Below are 19,143 nucleotides of genomic sequence, written 5' to 3' on the forward strand. Positions count from 1 at the left end.
GCGTTCTTATGAGGAAAATAAGTAGGAAAATATTTAAGAATTTTTTTAGAAAATATCGTGTTTGTGTCACATCATTTCAAAGTAAACTCTACGGACATAGTTTGCCTGTTTTCAACTTCTGAAATATCGTGTTTATGGCACAGGGTTTTCAGATAGATTTTAAAATATCGTGTTTGTGTCTTCAGGTGTTCCAGGTGAATTTGGCCAGTCACAGATTTGGAGTTAAGGAATTCTTATGAGGAAAATAATTTCTGAGATTTTAAAAGTTTGCTAACCGGTCTTATGGGGGAAACTCAAATTTTTCAGAGTTCAGTTTTAAGAAAATATTTCAGAGCTTCAAATAATCATAGAAGTTTATTTATATGTTTATGATCGAATTTGTAAAAAGACCATTTTCAGAGAATATTGTCTTAGATGTTTTGTTAAGGAAAACAGACAACTTAGCCATAACATTTAGTTTTATATCGATTTACGGCTATTTCACCTGTAAAAACCAAAATTGAACAGAGCCCAGTTATAGACAGAATTTCGTCAGAGTCCAGTTTATGCTCAAATTCGCCAGAGTCTACTTTGAGAGCAAAATTCATCAGAGTCCAGTTCTTGATCGAAATTAATCAGAGTCCAATTGAAGACCCAAATTTGACAGAGACCACATTTTCGCTACTAGCAGTCCAAATTCCCTGAAATTTTTACCCTCTGTATTTCAGACACAGTAAATAAGATCAAAACAGTTATCGAGCTCCAGCTCTCGTCCCCCAACTTAGTTCTCTCTCGTATATTTGTAAATAACCCATCAATTTCCCTGAAATTTTTACCCTCTGTATTTCAGACACCGTAAATAAGATCAAAACAGTTATCGAGCTCCAGCTCTCGTCCCCCACCTTAGTTCTCTCTCGTATATTTGTAAATAACCCATCAATTTCCCTAAAATTTTACCCCTCTGTATTTCAGACATAGTAAATAAGATGTAAACAATTTTAAAACTCTAGCTCTTGTCCTCTATCCAAGTTCACTCCTGTAAATTCATTACTATCAGTCCAAATCCCCCTGAGATTTAAACACTCAACTACATTTTCAGACATAGTAAATAAAAACCAGTTCAGTTATCAAGTTTCAACTCTTGTGCGCCAGCTTTGTTCATTTTGTACAAGTTCTTTATTTTCCAACTAAATCACCCCGAGATTTAAGATCACCTTATTTCTAACGTAGTAAAATTAATCTGGACATTAGCCAAGCTCCATTTCCTCAGTCTTAGATCATCGAACATAATTATATCCGATCAAGTCCCTCTCCAGCCTATCTGTTTATCAGAGTAATCACCTTACCATTCTCATCCCCAACGTATCCAAACCTTCAATAATCATACTGTATTTGCAAATTTTCTCTATATTCAGCTGTGTTCTTCACATTTTTTTTCGTGTTTTTTGTGTTCATTCCATGTTCTACAAATGCTCACAGCATGCTCAGTTCAATTTTTTTCACCTGTTGTTCTCATTTTTTCTGTATTCTACCATTTTCCCCATAAGTTCTCTATGTTCTTTGTCATGTTTTCATGTACATCATATGTTCTCTGTATATCTTTTATACTCAATATTCATGTTCTCAATGTTCTTAGCTTATTCTTCACATTTTTCCATGTTTTCTGTGATTATTCCATGTTCTACAAATGTTCACAGCATGCTCAGTTCAATTTTTTTCACCTGTTTTTTCTCATTTTTTCTGTTTTCTACCATTTTCCCCGTATGTTCTCTATGTTCTTTGTCATGTTTTCATGTACATCATATGTTCTCTGTATAACTTTTATACTCAATATTCATATTCCCTGCATGTTCACTCTATTCATCAACTTTTTCTTACATGTTTTCTGTGTTCACCTTATGTTCACTGTGTTCATTCCCCTACTTAACCTCAATTTTTTTTATGTTCTTTGTTTCTTTAAACCAATTTGTTTCTTCCATTCACTAACTAGTTCTTTGTCAAATAATATTATACTGCAATACAGTTCCCTCAACAATTTTAGTCACCTAGTTTTTATTTGCAAAACTATGTCAAAGTAATTCTCATCGACAACTTAATAGTTCTACCAACCCCGTTTCTTAAACAAATCTACACTTTATTCAGTTCCAAATTTACAAAGACAAACCTTTCTTGTAACTTCTTAACTAAAAATCTTTCGCCAATCAACTAAAAATAATAACTTTCATCATTTTTTAACTAAAAGTGCTCATCAGTCAACTAAAAAAATAGTTACTTCATCATGTTTCCTTTTCATTTCTTAACTGAAATATCACTTCTCTCATCTGAAAATAGTCGTGTGTATCCTCTTTCCAACACTGTTCTTAACTAAAGTAACCTTTTCACTTCGCTAAAAAATAGTCATATTCATCATTGTTCCTAACTAGAATTATATGTCGTTAAGTAAGAAAAATAGTCAAAGGTGCTCTCCGTTTCACCAAAGTTACTCTTCGAGAAATCAAAGACACTCTTCAATACATCAAAGACACTCTTCAATACATCAAGGACTTACTCAAAGACACCAAAGTTGCACTGTAAGACATCCTTCGAGACATCAAAGACATCCTTTAAGACTTCAAGGGCACTCTTCGAGATATCAAAAGACACTCACAAACACTTAAAAATTTACTCGCATCCTCAAAGTTATTCTCAGAGTCATCAAAAAGTTAATCTCAGTCATCAAAATGTTATTCTCTAAGTAACCTTTCGTTTTTCAGAGAAACTTTCTAAGACATCTTCGTTCATTAAAGTTAATCTCAAAGGCATAAAAGTTATTCTCGGAGATATCAAAATTAATCTCTAAAACAACAAAAAGTTAATCTCGGTCATCAAAGTTGATCTGCAAGATATCTTCGAGACATCAAAGTTACTCTTCATTACATCAAAGACGCATTCAAATACTACTCATGTTCTCAGAAGTCATTCTCAAAGTCATCACCGATTTTCTCAGAGTCACCAAAGTTATTCTATGAGTTAACAAAATACTACTCATGTTCTCAAAAGACATTCTCAAAGTTTCTACTTTGAGAAAGACATTCTCAAAGTCATCAAAGTTATTCAAAGAGCTAACAAAAGTTATTCTCAGAGTCACCTTCGTTCTTCAGAGAAACTTTCCAAAACATCTTTGTTCATCAAAGTTATTCTCGGAGTCATCAAAAGGTATTCTCTAACTCACTTTTGATCATTAAAGTTAATTTCTATGTTATAAAAGTTAGTCTCAGAGACATCTAAAGTTAATCTAAGAGTTATCAAATGTAATCTCTAACTCACTTTTGTTAATCAAAGTTGATCTCAGAGTTAACAAAGGTAATCTCTAACTCACTCTCGTTCATCAAAGTTGTTTCAAAGACATCAAAGTTAATCTCAGAGTTATCCAAAGATATTCTCATGTCCACAAAAGTTATTCCAAGAGACGTCAAAGTTAATCTCAGACATCTTCGTTCATAAAAGTTATTCTCAGAGACATCTAAAGTTATTCTCAGAGACATCTAAAGTTATTCTAAGAGCTATCTAAAGTTATTCTCAGTCATGATATGTTATTCTCTAAGTAACCTTCCGTTCATCAAAGACATTCTCTAAGCCCTCAAAGTTATTCTCTAAGACAACAAAGTCATTCCCAGAGTCATCAAAAAGTTATTCTCAGAGTCACCTTCGTTATTCAAAGAAGCCTTCTGAGACATCCTCGTTCAACAAAACTGTCCTCAGAGCCATCAAAAAAGTTAAATACAGTCATCAAAGTTATTCTCAAAGTATATTTTCGTTCATCAGAGAAGTTTTCTAAGACATCTTTGTTCATCAAAGTTGTTCTCCAAGACATCAATGTTGTTCTCTAAGGCCTCAAAGATGTTCTCTAAATCATAAAAGTTAATCGTTAAGTCACCTTCGTTCATTAGAGAAACTTTCCAATCCATATTCGTTGACCAGAGTTATTCTCAGAGTCATCAAAGCGATCTCTAATTCACCTTCGTTCTCCGAAAGTTGTTCTCTAAGACACCTTCGTTCATCAAAGAAACTCTCCTTCTTCCATCATGTTATTCTTTAAGACATCTTCAGTCATAAAATTTCTCTCCAAATGTAACTAGTTCAGCTTTTCATACCAAACCTGCACTTCTGTTAAAACATATTTTCTTAGCTGCTTTACCCTAAAACTGTTCTCTGAACTATACTGTTCAAACCTATGTAACCTATCCTCTCCACCCAATGTTACTTAGTTAACGTAACGTTCCTAAACCTAACTTTACCTATCGTAACATAACTTACCTTACCTTACCTATCTTACCTAACTTTACCTATCTTACCTAACTTAACCTGCATAACCTAACTTTACCTATCCTAACATAACTTACCTTACCTATCTTACCTAACTTTACCTATCTTACCTAACTTAACCTTCATAACCTAACTCTACCTATCCTAACATAACTTACCTTACCTTACCTATCTTACCTAACTTTACCTATCCTAACATAACTTACCTTACCTATCATACCTAACTTACCTAACCTAACTTACCTACATTTACCTAACTTAACCTGCTTAACCTAACTTTACCTATCCTAACTTAACTTACCTAACTTATCCTGCTTAACCTAACTTACCTACATTACCTAACTTAACCTATCTTTACCTATCCTAACTTAACTTACCTAACTTATCCTGCTTAACCTAACTTACCTACATTACCTAACTTAACCTGTTTAACCTAACTTAACCTAACTTACCTACATTTACCTAACTTAACCTGCTTAACCTAACTTTACCTATCCTAACTTAACTTACCTAACTTATCCTGCTTAACCTAACTTATATAACTTATCTTACCTATCCTAACATAACCTAACTTGCTTTACCTAACTTAATCTTGCATTCCCAAACTGATGTATCCTAACTTATCTAGTCCAGCCAGACATAATCTAACTTACATAATTTAACCTAACTTATCCTGCTTAACCTACCTTACCTAACTTAACATGCTTAACCTAACTTACATAACTTAACCTGCTTAACCTATCTTATATAACTTATCTTACCTATCCTAACGTAACCTAACTTGCTTTACCTAACTTAATCTTACATTCCCAAACTGATGTATCCTAACTTATCTAGTCCAACCAGACATGATCTAACATAATTATTCCTGCTTGTCTTTTGTGTTTCGTCAATCATTGTCTCATATTCATTTACTCATTTCAAGGGTTAATTTCTCAAATGGACATTTTTGCATTTCAAGTGTTATTTGTTTAAGATTGGGTGTTTAACCATTTCACAAAGCTCACAAAGTGGAGTCTGTTCATTTTTAGGTATAAAATGGTCTCTGGCGAAATTCTGTCTATAACTGGGCTCTGTTCAATTTTGGTCTTTACAGGTGAAATAGCCGTAAATGGATATAAAACTAAATGTTATGGCTAAGTTGTCTGTTTTCCTTAACAAAACATCTAAGACAATATTCTCTGAAAATGGTCTTTTTACAAATTCGGTCATAAACATATAAATAAACTTCTATGATTATTTGAAGCTCTGAAATATTTTCTTAATACTGAACTCTGAAAAATTTGAGTTTCCCCCATAAGACCGGTTAGCAAACTTTTAAAATCTCAGAAATTATTTTCCTCATAAGAATTCCTTAACTCCAAATCTGTGACTGGCCAAATTCACCTGGAACACCTGAAGACACAAACACGATATTTTAAAATCTACCTGAAAACCCTGTGCCATAAACACGATATTTCAGAAGTTGAAAACAGGCAAACTATATCCGTAGAGTTTACTTTGAAATGATGTGACACAAACACGATATTTTCTAAAAATTTTCTTTACGATTTTCCTCATAAGAATTCCTTAACTCCAAATCTGTGACTGGCCAAATTCACCTGGAACACCTGAAGACACAAACACAATATTTTAAAATCTACCTGAAAACCCTGTGCCATAAACACGATATTTCAGAAGTTGAAAACAGGCAAACTATGTCCGTAGAATTTACTTTGAAATGCTGTGACACAAACACGATATTTTCTAAAAATTTTCTTTAAGATTTTCCTACTTATTTTCAAACTTCGCTTAACAAACGCTTAACAAACTTCTATGATCTCGGAAATTATTTTTTTCATAAGAATTCCTTACTTCCAAATCTGTGACTCCCCAAATTCACCTGAAAACATTGACATGCCACGGGTAACTTTTTCCAATCTGTGACTCCCCCAAATTCACCTGAAAACCTTGACATGCCACAGGTAACTTTTCCCGAAGTTGAAAACAGGCAAAATATGTCCGTAGAGTTCACCTGGAAATGCTGTGACACAAACACGATATTTTCTAAAAAATTTCTTTAAGATTTTCCTACTTATTTTCATCATAAGAAACCTTAACAAACTTCTAAAATCTCAGAAATTATTTTCCTCGTAAGAATTCCTTAATTCCAAATCTGTGATTCCCCAAATTCTCCTGAAAACCTTGACATGCCACAGGTAATTTTTTCCCCCAGAAAAAAAAATGACCCGTGGCATGTCATCCCTACTACTTAGGTCCACTATGTAGGCCCACCGTGTACGCTCACCGTGTAGGCCCACCGTGTAGGCCCACCATGTAGGCCCACCGTGTAGGCCCAACGTGTAGGCACACAGTGTAGACCCACCGTGTAAGACCACCATGTAGGCCCACCGTGTAGGCCCACCGTGTAGTCCCACCGTGTAGGCCCACCATGTAGACCCACCGTGTAAGACCACCATGTAGGCCCACCGTGTAAGACCACCGTGTAGGCCCACCGTGTAGGCTCACCGTGTAGGTTACCAATATTTCTTCTTAAGACTCTAATCTACTCATCCTATAACATAGAATACTCTGATTTTCTTCTTCTTGTGCTGCATCTCGAAGAACTTGTCTACCATCTCGTGTACTACCCCAGAGTCTTCAGTATAATTTATCTCTCTACCCGGAGGCTGCTCCTCTTTCACACCGTCCTATCTAAAGGATTCCGTGCTTTCTCCGTCATGTTTTACCTCCTGTTTTACACTACCTGCCACCACCACTCTCTCTGGCTCTTTACACAACACTGAAACACCGCCCCAAGTCCTTAGCGCGCGGCTCTCATTGTTCACTGTCGTTTACACGTCGCCTGACACCCTCACCAGGAACCACACCCACCAGCAGCACCAGTCCCCACACCCACCAGCAGCACCAGTCACCACACCCACCAGCAGAACCAGTCACCACACCCACCACCAGCACCAGTCACCACACCCACCAGCAGCACCAGTAACCACACTCACCAGCAGCACCAGTCACCACACCTACCAGCAGCACCAGTCACCACACCCACCAGCAGCACCAGTCACCACACCCACCAGCAGAACCAGTCACCACACCCACCACCAGCACCAGTCACCACACCCACCAGCAGCACCAGTCACCACACCCACCACCAGCACCAGTCACCACACCCACCAGCAGAACCAGTCATCACACCCACCAGCAGCACCAGTCACCACACCCACCAGCAGCAGCACAAGTCACTTCACCCACAAGCAGCAACAGCCACTACACCCACCACCAGCACCAGTCACTACACCCACCACCAGCACCAGTCACTACACCCTCCACCAGCACCAGTCACCACACCCACCAGCACTAGTCACCACACCCACCAGCTGCAACAGTCACTGCACCCACCACCAGTCACTACACCCACCACCAGCAGCAACAGTCACTACACCCACCACCAGCACCAGTCACTACACCCACCACAAGTCACAACACCCACCACCAGCACCAGTCACCACACACACCAGCACTAGTCACCACACCCACCAGCAGCAACAGTCACAACACCCACCACCAGTCACTACACCCACCACCAGTCACTACACCCACCACCAGCACCAGTCACTACACCCACCACCAGTCACCACACCCACCAGCAGCGTCAGTCACTACACTCACCACCAGCAACACCAGTCACTATACCCACCACCAGCAAAAGTCAATACAACCACCACCAGTCACCACACCCACCAGCAGCGTCAGTCACTACACCCACCACCACCAGCACCAGTCACTACACCCACCAGCAGCACCAGTCACTACACCCACCACCAGCAACAGTCACTACACCCACCACCAGCACCAGTCACTACACCCACCACCAGCACCAGTCACTACACCCACCACCAGCACCAGTCACTACACCCACCACCAGCAACAGTCACTACACCCAACAGCAGCAACAGTCACTACACCCACCAGCAGCACCAGTCACTACACCCATCACCAGCAGCACCAGTCACCACACCCACCACTTGCAGCACCAGTCACAACACCCACCAGCAGCACCAGTCACAACACCCACCACCACCACCAACAGTCACCACACCCTCCAGCAGCAACAGTCAATACACCCACAACCAGCAGCACCAGTCACTACACCCACCAGCAGCACCAGTCACCACACCCACCAGCAGCACCAGTCACCACACCCACCAGCAGAACCAGTCACCACACCCACCACCAGCACCAGTCACCACACCCACCAGCAGCACCAGTCACCACACCCACCAGCAGCACCAGTCACCACACCCACCAGCAGAACCAGTCATCACACCCACCAGCAGCACCAGTCACCACACCCACCAGCAGCAGCACCAGTCACTTCACCCACAAGCAGCAACAGCCACTACACCCACCACCAGCACCAGTCACTACACCCACCACCAGCACCAGTCACTACACCCACCACCAGCACTAGTCACCACACCCACCAGCTGCAACAGTCACTGCACCCACCACTAGTCACTACACCCACCACCAGCAGCAACAGTCACTACACCCACCACCAGCACCAGTCACTACACCCACCACCAGTCACAACACCCACCACCAGCACCAGTCACCACACCCACCAGCACTAGTCACCACACCCACCAGCAGCAACAGTCACTACACCCACCACCAGTCACTACACCCACCACCAGCAGCAACAGTCACTACAACCACCACCAGCACCAGCCACTACACCCACCACCAGTCACAACACCCACCACCAGCACCAGTCACTACACCCACCAGCAGCACCAGTCACTACACCCACCAGCAGCGTCAGTCACTACACTCACCACCAGCAACACCAGTCACTATACCCACCACCAGCAAAAGTCACTACAACCACCACCAGCAGCGTCAGTCACTACACCCACCAGCACCAGCACCAGTCACTACACCCACCACCACCAGCAACAGTCACTACACCCACCAGCAGCACCAGTCACTACACCCACCAGCAGCACCAGTCACTACACCCACCACCAGCAACAGTCACTACACCCACCACCAGCACCAGTCACTACACCCACCACCAGCACCAGTCACTACACCCACCACCAGCAACAGTCACTACACCCAACAGCAGCAACAGTCACAACACCCACCAGCAGCACCAGTCACAACACCCACCACCACCACCAACAGTCACCACACCCTCCAGCAGCAGTCAATACACCCACAACCAGCAGCACCAGTCACTACACCCACCAGCAGCACCAGTCACCACACCCACCACCAGCAGCACCAGTCACTACACCCACCAGCAGCACCAGTCACCACACCCACCACCAGCAACAATCACTACACCCACCAGCAGCACCAGTCACCACACCCATCACCAGCAACAGTCACTACAACCACCATGAGCACCAGTCATCACACCCACCAGCAGCAACCGTCACTACACTCACCACCAGCACCAGTCACCACACCCACCACCAGCACCAGTCACCACACCCACCAGCAGCACCAGTCACTACACCCACCAGCAGCAACAGTCACTACACCCACCAGCAGCAACAGTCACCACACCCACTAGCAGCAACAGTCACCACACCCACCAGCAACAGTCACTACACCCACCAGCAACACCAGTCACCACACCCACCAGCAGCAACAGTCACTACACCCACCAGCAGCACCAGTCACCACACCCACCAGCAGCACCAGTCACCATACCCACCAGCATCAACAGTCACTACACTCACCACCAGCACCAGTCACCACACCCACCACCAGCATCAGTCACCACACCCACAAGCAGCACCAGTCACTACACTCACCAGCAGCACCAGTCACTACACTCACCAGCAGCACCAGTCACTACACTCACCAGCAGCACCAGTCACTACACTCACCAGCAGCACCAGTCATTACACTCACCAGCAGCACCAGTCACTACACTCACCAGCAGCACCAGTCACTACACCCACCAGCAGCAACAGTCACCACAACCACCACCAGCAGCAACAGTCACTACAACTACCACCAGCAACAGTCACCACACCCACCACTAGCAACAGTCTCTACACCAACCACCAGCAACAGTCACCACACCCACCAACAGCAACAGTCACCACACCCACCACCTGCAACAGTCACCACACTCACCACTAGCACCAGTCACTACACACACCAGTCACTAGTCCCGTCAGCAGCAACAGTCACTACACCCACCACTACCAACAGTCACCACACCCACCAGTCACTAGTCCCATCAGCAGCAACAGTCACCACACTCACCACTAGCACCAGTCACTACACACACCAGTCACTAGTCCCATCAGCAGCAACAGTCATTACACCCACCACCAGCAACAGTCACCACACCCACCAGCATTCACCACACCCACCAGCAGCAACAGTCACTACACCAGCAACCAGCACCAGTCATTACACCCACCACCAGCAACAGTCACCACACCCACCAGCAGCAACAGTCACTACACCCACCACCAGAAACAGTCACTACACCCATCACCAGCACCAGTCACTACACCCACCACCAGCACCAGTCACTACACCCACCTCCAGCAACAGTCACTACACCCAACAACAGCACCAGTCACCACACCCACCACCTGCAGCACCAGTCACAACACCCACCAGCAGCACCAGTCACAACACCCACCACCACCACCAACAGTCACCACACCCTCCAGCAGCAACAGTCAATACACCCACAACCAGGAGCACCAGTTACTACACCTACCAGCAGCACCAGTCACAACACCCACCACCAGCAGCACCAGTCACTACACCCACCAGCAGCACCAGTCACCACACCCACCACCAGCAACAATCACTACACCCACCGGCAGCACCAGTCACCACACCCACCAGCAGCCACAGTCACCACACCCATCACCAGCAACAGTCACTACAACCACCATGAGCACCAGTCATCACACCCACCAGCAGCAACCGTCACTACACTCACCACCAGCACCAGTCACCACACCCACCACCAGCACCAGTCACCACACCCACCAGCAGCACCAGTCACTACACCCACCAGCAGCAACAGTCACTACACCCACCAGCAGCAACAGTCACCACACCCACCAGCAACAGTCACTACACCCACCAGCAACACCAGTCACCACACCCACCAGCAGCAACAGTCACTACACCCACCACCAGCAAAAGTCACCACACCCACCACCAGCAACAGTCACCAAACCCACCACCACCACCAACAACAGTCACCAGACCCACCACCATCACCAGTCACCACACCCACCACCAGCAACAGTTACCACAACCACCACCAGCAACAGTCACCACACCCACCAACAGGAACAGTCACTACACCAGCCACCAGCAGTAGTCATTACACCCACCACCAGCAACAGTTACCACACCCACCACCAGCAACAGTCACCACACCCACCAGCAGCAACAGTCACTACACCTACCACCAGCACCAGTCACTACACCCACCACCAGCAGCAGTCACTACACCCACCAGCAGCAACAGTCACCACACCTACCAGCAGCAACAGTCACCACACCCACCAGCAGCAACAGTCACCACACCCACCAGCAGCACCAGTCACTACACCCACCACCAGCACCAGTGACTACACCCACCAGCAGCACCAGTCACTACACCCATCAGTCACTACACCCACCAGCCGCACCAGTCACCACACCCACCAGCAGCACCAGTCACTACACCCACCACCAGCAACAGTCATTTCACCCACCACCAGCACCAGTCACTACACCTCCACCAGTACCAGTCACTACACGCACCACCAGCAACAGTCACCACACCCACCAGCAGCAACAGTCACCACACCCACCAGCAGCACCAGTCACAACACCCACTACCAGCACCAGTCACGACACACCCACCACCAGCAACAGTCACCACACCCACTAGCAGCACCAGTCACCACACCCAACAGCAGCACCAGTCACTACACCCACCACCAGCACCAGTCACCATACCCACCAGCAGCACCAGTCACCACACCCACCAGCAGCACCAGTCACAACACCCACCAGCAGCACCAGTCACCACACGCACCAGCAACACCAGTAACTACACCCACCACCAACACCAGTCACCACACCCACCAGCAGCAACAGTCCACTGATGGTGCTGGTGGAGGCTCTGACTAGGAGGGTCTTCCTCGATGTCACAGCACCTGCCATTGTTTACGAAGTCACTTATCCGAATTTTCTTTTGTTAATGAATTAAACCACATCATTATATAGCAGGTAAGGAAACAGAGGGCATTTGTTACGTAACTTAAATATTGGTGGAATTCTCTGGTCGAGCTGTGAACATTTTACCTGAAACAGTATGAAAACTAATTATTTTTATTCTTTGACACTTTTATACATTAATGTTCTCACATAACATATTAATAATCATATTTGAATCCACGTATAAAAGCAGCGTAAGTAAATGTGATCAATGAGTATCGAGGTGCAGCTTACCTTGAATTGTAGGACAAGGGTGCTGGAGTACCTCGTCTTGAAGGACGAAGACGGTGGAGTACCTCGTCTTCAACGACGAGGACGGTGGAGTACCTCGTCTTGAAGGACGAGGACGGTCGAGTACCTCGTCTTGAAGGACGAGGACGGTGGAGTACCTCGTCTTGAAGGACGAGGACGGTGGAGTACCTCGTCTTGAAGGACGAGGACGGTGGAGTACCTCGTCTTGAAGGACGAGGACGGTGGAGTACCTCGTCTTGAAGGACGAGGATGGTGGAGTACCTCGTCTTGAAGGACGAGGACGGTGGAGTACCTCGTCTTGTAGGACGAGGACGGTGGAGTACCTCGTCTTGAAGGACGAGGACGGTGGAGTACCTCGTCTTGAAGGACGAGGACGGTGGAGTAGCTCGTCTTGAAGGACGAGGACGGTGGAGTACCTCGTCTTGAAGGACGAGGGCGGAGGAGTACCTCGTCTTGAAGGACGAGGACGGTGGAGTACCTCGTCTTGAAGGACGAGGACGGTGGAGTACCTCGTCTTGTAGGACGAGGAAGGTGGAATACCTCGTCTTGAAGGACGAGGGCGGTGGAGTAGCTCGTCTTGAAGGACGAGGGCGGTGGAGTAGCTCGTCTTATAGGACGAGGACGGTGGAGTACCTCGTCTTGAAGGACGAGAGCGGTGGAGTACCTCGTCTTGAAGGACGTGGGCGGTGGAGTACCTCGTCTTGAAGGACGAGGACGGTGGAGTACCTCGTCTTGAAGGACGAGGGCGGTGGAGTACCTCGTCTTGAAGGACGAGGACGGTGGAGTACCTCGTCTTGTAGGACGAAGAAGGTGGAGTACCACGTCTTGTAGGACGAGGACGGTGGAGTACCTCGTCTTGTAGGACGAGGACGGTGGAGTAGCTCGTCTTGAAGGACGAGGACGGTGGAGTACCTCGTCTTGAAGGACGAGGGCGGTAAAGTACCTCGTTTTGTAGGACGAGCGCGGTGGAGTACCTCGTCTTGAAGGACGAGGACGGTGGAGTACCTCGTCTTGTAGGACGAGGACGGTGGAGTACCTCGTCTTGTAGGACGAAGAAGGTGGAGTACCACGTCTTGTAGGACGAGGACGGTGGAGTACCTCGTCTTGTAGGACGAGGGCGGTGAAGTACCTCGTTTTGTAGGACGAGGGCGGTGGAGTAGCTCGTCTTATAGGACGAGGACGGTGGAGTAGCTCGTCTTGAAGGACGAGGGCGGTGGAGTAGCTCGTCTTATAGGACGAGGACGGTGGACTAGCTCGTCTTGAAGGACGAGGACGGTGGAGTACCTCGTCTTGAAGGACGAGGACGGTGGAGTACCTCGTCTTGAAGGACGAGGATGGTGGAGTACCTCGTCTTGAAGGACGAGGACGGTGGAGTACCTCGTCTTGAAGGACGGTGGAGTAGCTCGTCTTGAAGGACGAGAGCGGTGGAGTACCTCGTCTTGAAGGACGAGGACGGTGGAGTACCTCGTCTTGAAGGACGGTGGAGTAGCTCGTCTTGAAGGACGAGGACGGTGGAGTACCTCGTCTTGAAGGACGAGGACGGTGGAGTACCTCGTCTTGAAGGACGGTGGAGTAACTCGTCTTGAAGGACGAGGACGGTGGAGTACCACGTCTTGTAGAACGGTGGAGTAGCTTGTCTTGAAGGACGAGGACGGTGGAGTACCTCGTCTTGAAGGACGAGGACGGTGGAGTACCACGTCTTGAAGGACGGTGGAGTAGCTCGTCTTGAAGGACGAAGGCGGTGGAGTAGCTCGTCTTGAAGGACGAGGGTGGTGGTGTACCTCGTCTTGTAGGACGAGGACGGTGGAGTACCTCGTCTTGAAGGACGAGGGCGGTGGAGTACCTCGTCTTGAAGGACGAGGACGGTGAAGTACCTCGTCTTGAAGGACGAGGATGGTGGAGTACCTCGTCTTGTAGGACGAGGAAGGTGGAGTACCACGTCTTGTAGGACGAGGACGGTGGAGTACCTCATCTTGTAGGACGAGGGCGGTGGAGAACCTCGTCTTCAAGGACGAGGGCGGTGGAGTACCTCGTCTTGTAGGACGAGGGCGGGTGAGTACCTCGGCCGCTAGGACGAGGGCGGTGGAGTACCTCGTCTTGAAGGACGATGGCGGTGGAGTACCTCGTCTTGTAGGACGAGGGCGGTGGAGTACCTCGTCTTGAAGGACGAGGACGGTGGAGTACCTCGTCTTGAAGGATGAGGACGGTGGAGTACCTTGTCTTCAACGACGAGGACGGTGGAGTACCTCGTCTTGAAGGACGAGGCCGGTGGAGTACCTCGTCTTGAAGGACGAGGACGGTGGAGTACCTCGTCTTGAAGGACGAGGACGGTGGAGTACCTCGTCTTGTAGGACGAGGACGGTAGAGTACCTCGTCTTGAAGGACGAGGACGGTGGAGTACCTCGTCTTGAAGGACGAGGACGGTGGAGTAGCTCGTCTTGAAGGATGAGGACGGTGGAGTACCTCGTCTTGAAGGACGATGGCGGAGGAGTACCTCGTCTTGAAGGACGAGGACGGTGGAGTACCTCGTCTTGAAGGACGAGGACGGTGGAGTACCTCGTCTTGTAGGACGAGGAAGGTGGAATACCTCGTCTTGAAGGACGAGGGCGGTGGAGTAGCACGTCTTGAAGGACGAGGGCGGTGGAGTAGCTCGTCTTATAGGACGAGGACGGTGGAGTACCTCGTCTTGTAGGACGAGGACGGTGGAGTACCTCGTCTTGAAGGACGAGGGCGGTGGAGTAGCTCGTCTTATAGGACGAGGAAGGTGGAGTAACTCGTCTTGAAGGACAAGAGTGGTGGAGTACTTCGTCTTGAAGGACGTGGGCGGTGGAGTACCTCGTCTTGAAGGACGAGGACGGTGGAGTACCTCGTCTTGAAGGACGAGGACGGTGGAGTACCTCGTCTTGAAGGACGAGGACGGTGGAGTATCTCGTCTTGTAGGACGAGGACGGTGGACTACCTCGTCTTGTAGGACGAGGACGGTGGAGTACCTCGTCTTGTAGGACGAGGACGGTGGAGTACCTCGTCTTGAAGGACGAGGACGGTGGAGTACCTCGTCTTGAAGGACGAGGGCGGTGAAGTACCTCGTTTTGGAGGACGAGGGCGGTGGAGTACCTCGTCTTGAAGGACGAGGACGGTGGAGTACCTCGTCTTGTAGGACGAGGACGGTGGAGTACCTCGTCTTGTAGGACGAAGAAGGTGGAGTACCACGTCTTGTAGGACGAGGACGGTGGAGTACCTCGTCTTGTAGGACGAGGGCGGTGAAGTACCTCGTTTTGTAGGACGAGGGCGGTGGAGTAGCTCGTCTTATAGGACGAGGATGGTGGAGTAGCTCGTCTTGAAGGACGAGGGCGGTGGAGTAGCTCGTCTTGAAGGACGAGGACGGTGGAGTACCTCGTCTTGAAGGACGAGGACGGTGAGTACCTCGTCTTGAAGGACGAGGACGGTGGAGTACCTCGTCTTGAAGGACGAGGACGGTGGAGTACCTCGTCTTGAAGGACGGTGGAGTAGCTCGTCTTGAAGGACGAGAGCGGTGGAGTACCTCGTCTTGAAGGACGTGGGCGGTGGAGTACCTCGTCTTGAAGGACGAGGACGGTGGAGTACCTCGTCTTGAAGGACGAGGACGGTGGAGTACCTCGTCTTGAAGGACGAGGACGGTGGAGTATCTCGTCTTGTAGGACGAGGACGGTGGAGTACCTCGTCTTGTAGGACGAAGAAGGTGGAGTACCACGTCTTGTAGGACGAGGACGGTGGAGTACCTCGTCTTGTAGGACGAGGACGGTGGAGTACCTCGTCTTGAAGGACGAGGACGGTGGAGTACCTCGTCTTGAAGGACGAGGGCGGTGAAGTACCTCGTTTTGTAGGACGAGGGCGGTGGAGTACCTCGTCTTGAAGGACGAGGACGGTGGAGTACCTCGTCTTGTAGGACGAGGACGGTGGAGTACCTCGTCTTGTAGGACGAAGAAGGTGGAGTACCACGTCTTGTAGGACGAGGACGGTGGAGTACCTCGTCTTGTAGGACGAGGGCGGTGAAGTACCTCGTTTTGTAGGACGAGGGCGGTGGAGTAGCTCGTCTTATAGGACGAGGATGGTGGAGTAGCTCGTCTTGAAGGACGAGGACGGCGGAGTACCTCGTCTTGAAGGACGAGGACGGTGGAGTACCTCGTCTTGAAGGACGAGGACGGTGGAGTACCACGTCTTGTAGGACGGTGGAGTAGCTCGTCTTGAAAGACGAAGGCGGTGGAGTAGCTCGTCTTGAAGGACGAGGACGGTGGAGTACCTCGTCTTGAAGGACGAGGACGGTGAGTACCTCGTCTTGAAGGATGAGGACGGTGGAGTACCTCGTCTTGAAGGACGAGGACGGTGGAGTACCTCGTCTTGAAGGACGGTGGAGTAGCTCGTCTTGAAGGACGAGAGCGGTGGAGTACCTCGTCTTGAAGGACGAGGACGGTGGAGTACCTCGTCTTGAAGGACGAGGACGGTGGAGTACCTCGTCTTGAAGGACGGTGGAGTAGCTCGTCTTGAAGGACGAGGGCGGTGGAGTACCTCGTCTTGAAGGACGGTGGAGTAGCTCGTCTTGAAGGACGAGGGCGGTGGAGTACCTCGTCTTGAAGGACGAGGACGGCGGAGTACCTCGTCTTGAAGGACGAGGACGGTGGAGTACCTCGTCTTGAAGGACGAGGACGGTGGAGTACCACGTCTTGTAGGACGGTGGAGTAGCTTGTCTTGAAGGACGAAGGCGGTGGAGTAGCTCGTCTTGAAGGACGAGGACGGCGGAGTACCTCGTCTTGAAGGACGAGGACGGTGGAGTACCTCGTCTTGAAGGACGAGGACGGTGGAGTACCACGTCTTGTAGGACGGTGGAGTAGCTCGTCTTGAAAGACGAAGGCGGTGGAGTAGCTCGTCTTGAAGGACGAGGGAGGTGGAGTACCTCGTCTTGAAGGACGAGGACGGCGGAGTACCTCGTCTTGAAGGACGAGGACGGTGGAGTACCTCGTCTTGAAGGACGAGGGCGGTGGAGTACCTCGTCTTGAAGGACGAGGACGGTGAAGTACCTCGTCTTGTAGGATGGTGGAGTAGCTCGTCTTGAAGGACGAGGACGGTGGTGTACCTCGTCTTGAAGGACGAGGACGGTGGAGTACCTCGTCTTGAAGGACGAGGACGGTGGTGTACCTCGTCTTGAAGGACGAGGACGGTGGAGTATTTCGTCTTGAAGGACGAGGACGGTGGAGTACCTCGTCTTGAAGGACGAGGACGATGGAGTACCACGTCTTGTAGGACGGTGGAGTAGCTCGTCTTGAAGGACGAAGGCGGAGGAGTAGCTCGTCTTGAAGGACGAGGGTGGTGGAGTACCTCGTCTTGTAGGACGAGGACGGTGGAGTACCTCGTCTTGAAGGACGAGGGCGGTGGAGTACCTCGTCTTGAAGGACGAGGACGGTGAAGTACCTCGTCTTGAAGGACGAGGACGGTGGAGTACCTCGTCTTGAAGGACGAGGACGGTGGAGTACCTCGTCTTGAAGGACGAGGACGGTGGAGTACCACGTCTTGTAGGACGAGGACGGTGGAGTACCTCGTCTTGTAGGACGAGGACGGTGGAGTACCTCGTCTTGTAGGACGAGGAAGGTGGAGTACCACGTCTTGTAGGACGAGGACGGTGGAGTACCTCGTCTTGTAGGACGAGGGCGGTGAAGTACCTCGTCTTGTAGGACGAGGACGGTGGAGTACCTCGTCTTGTAGGACAAGGGCGGTGGAGTACCTCGTCTTGAAGGACGAGGGCGGTGGAGTACCTAGTCTTGTAGGACGAGGGCGGGCGAGTACCTCGGCCGCTAGGACGAGGGCGGTGGAGTACCTCGTCTTGAAGGACGATGGCGGTGGAGTACCTCGTCTTGTAGGACGAGGGCGGTGGAGTACCTCGGCCGCTAGGACGAGGGCGGTGGAGTACCTCATCTTGAAGGACGAGGACGGTGGAGTACCTCGTCTTGAAGGACGAGGACAGTGGAGTAACTCGTCTTGAAGGACGAGGACGGTGGAGTACCTCGTTTTGAAGGACGAGGACGGTGGAGTACCTCGTGTAGAGGCAGATGTTGGGCAGGACAAGTGGTGGACACAACACTGCCACCGACAGACTCATATTCAGTAATTTAGTAGGACGACGTAATATTTCAGCACAAGACGACGTAATATTTCAGCACAAGACGACGTAATATTTCAGCCCAAGACGACGTAATATTTCAGCACAAGATGACGTAATATTTCAGCACAAGACGACGTAATATTTCAGCACAAGACGACGTAATATTTCAGCACAAGACGACGTAATATTTCTGCACAAGACGACGTAATATT

At 48.7% G+C, this 19,143-nt stretch overlaps 1 protein-coding gene across 1 annotated transcript; it reads right to left on the reverse strand.

The window, feature by feature from the left end:
• Positions 1-5,625: 5,625 nt before the first annotated feature.
• Positions 5,626-18,744, reverse strand: LOC138354820 (serine/arginine repetitive matrix protein 1-like). The gene is made up of 6 exons (XM_069309319.1): positions 18,275-18,744; positions 16,433-17,051; positions 15,479-16,165; positions 14,319-14,987; positions 5,886-5,894; positions 5,626-5,679 (listed from the first exon to the last, which is right to left on the reverse strand). Exons 1-6 carry the CDS (start codon positions 18,742-18,744, stop codon positions 5,626-5,628), a joined length of 2,508 nt encoding a protein of 835 aa, XP_069165420.1.
• Between the last annotated feature and the right edge of the window lie 399 nt (positions 18,745-19,143).

The sequence above is a fragment of the Procambarus clarkii genome, chromosome 64 (assembly GCF_040958095.1).
Source record: "Procambarus clarkii isolate CNS0578487 chromosome 64, FALCON_Pclarkii_2.0, whole genome shotgun sequence".
NCBI classification, from domain to species: domain Eukaryota; kingdom Metazoa; phylum Arthropoda; class Malacostraca; order Decapoda; family Cambaridae; genus Procambarus; species Procambarus clarkii.

Coding starts and splice junctions, on each gene's coding strand:
- LOC138354820 (XM_069309319.1), bottom strand. CDS start 18,744: ATGAGGTACTCCACCGCCCTCGTCCTAGCGGCCGAGGTACTCCACCGC. Junction 17,052..18,274: donor TCCTCGTCCTTCAAGACGAG/GTACTCCACCGT, acceptor TCGTCCTTCAAG/ACGAGCTACTCCACCGCCTT. Junction 14,988..15,478: donor TCCTCGTCCTACAAGACGAG/GTACTCCACCGT, acceptor TCATCCTTCAAG/ACGAGGTACTCCACCGTCCT.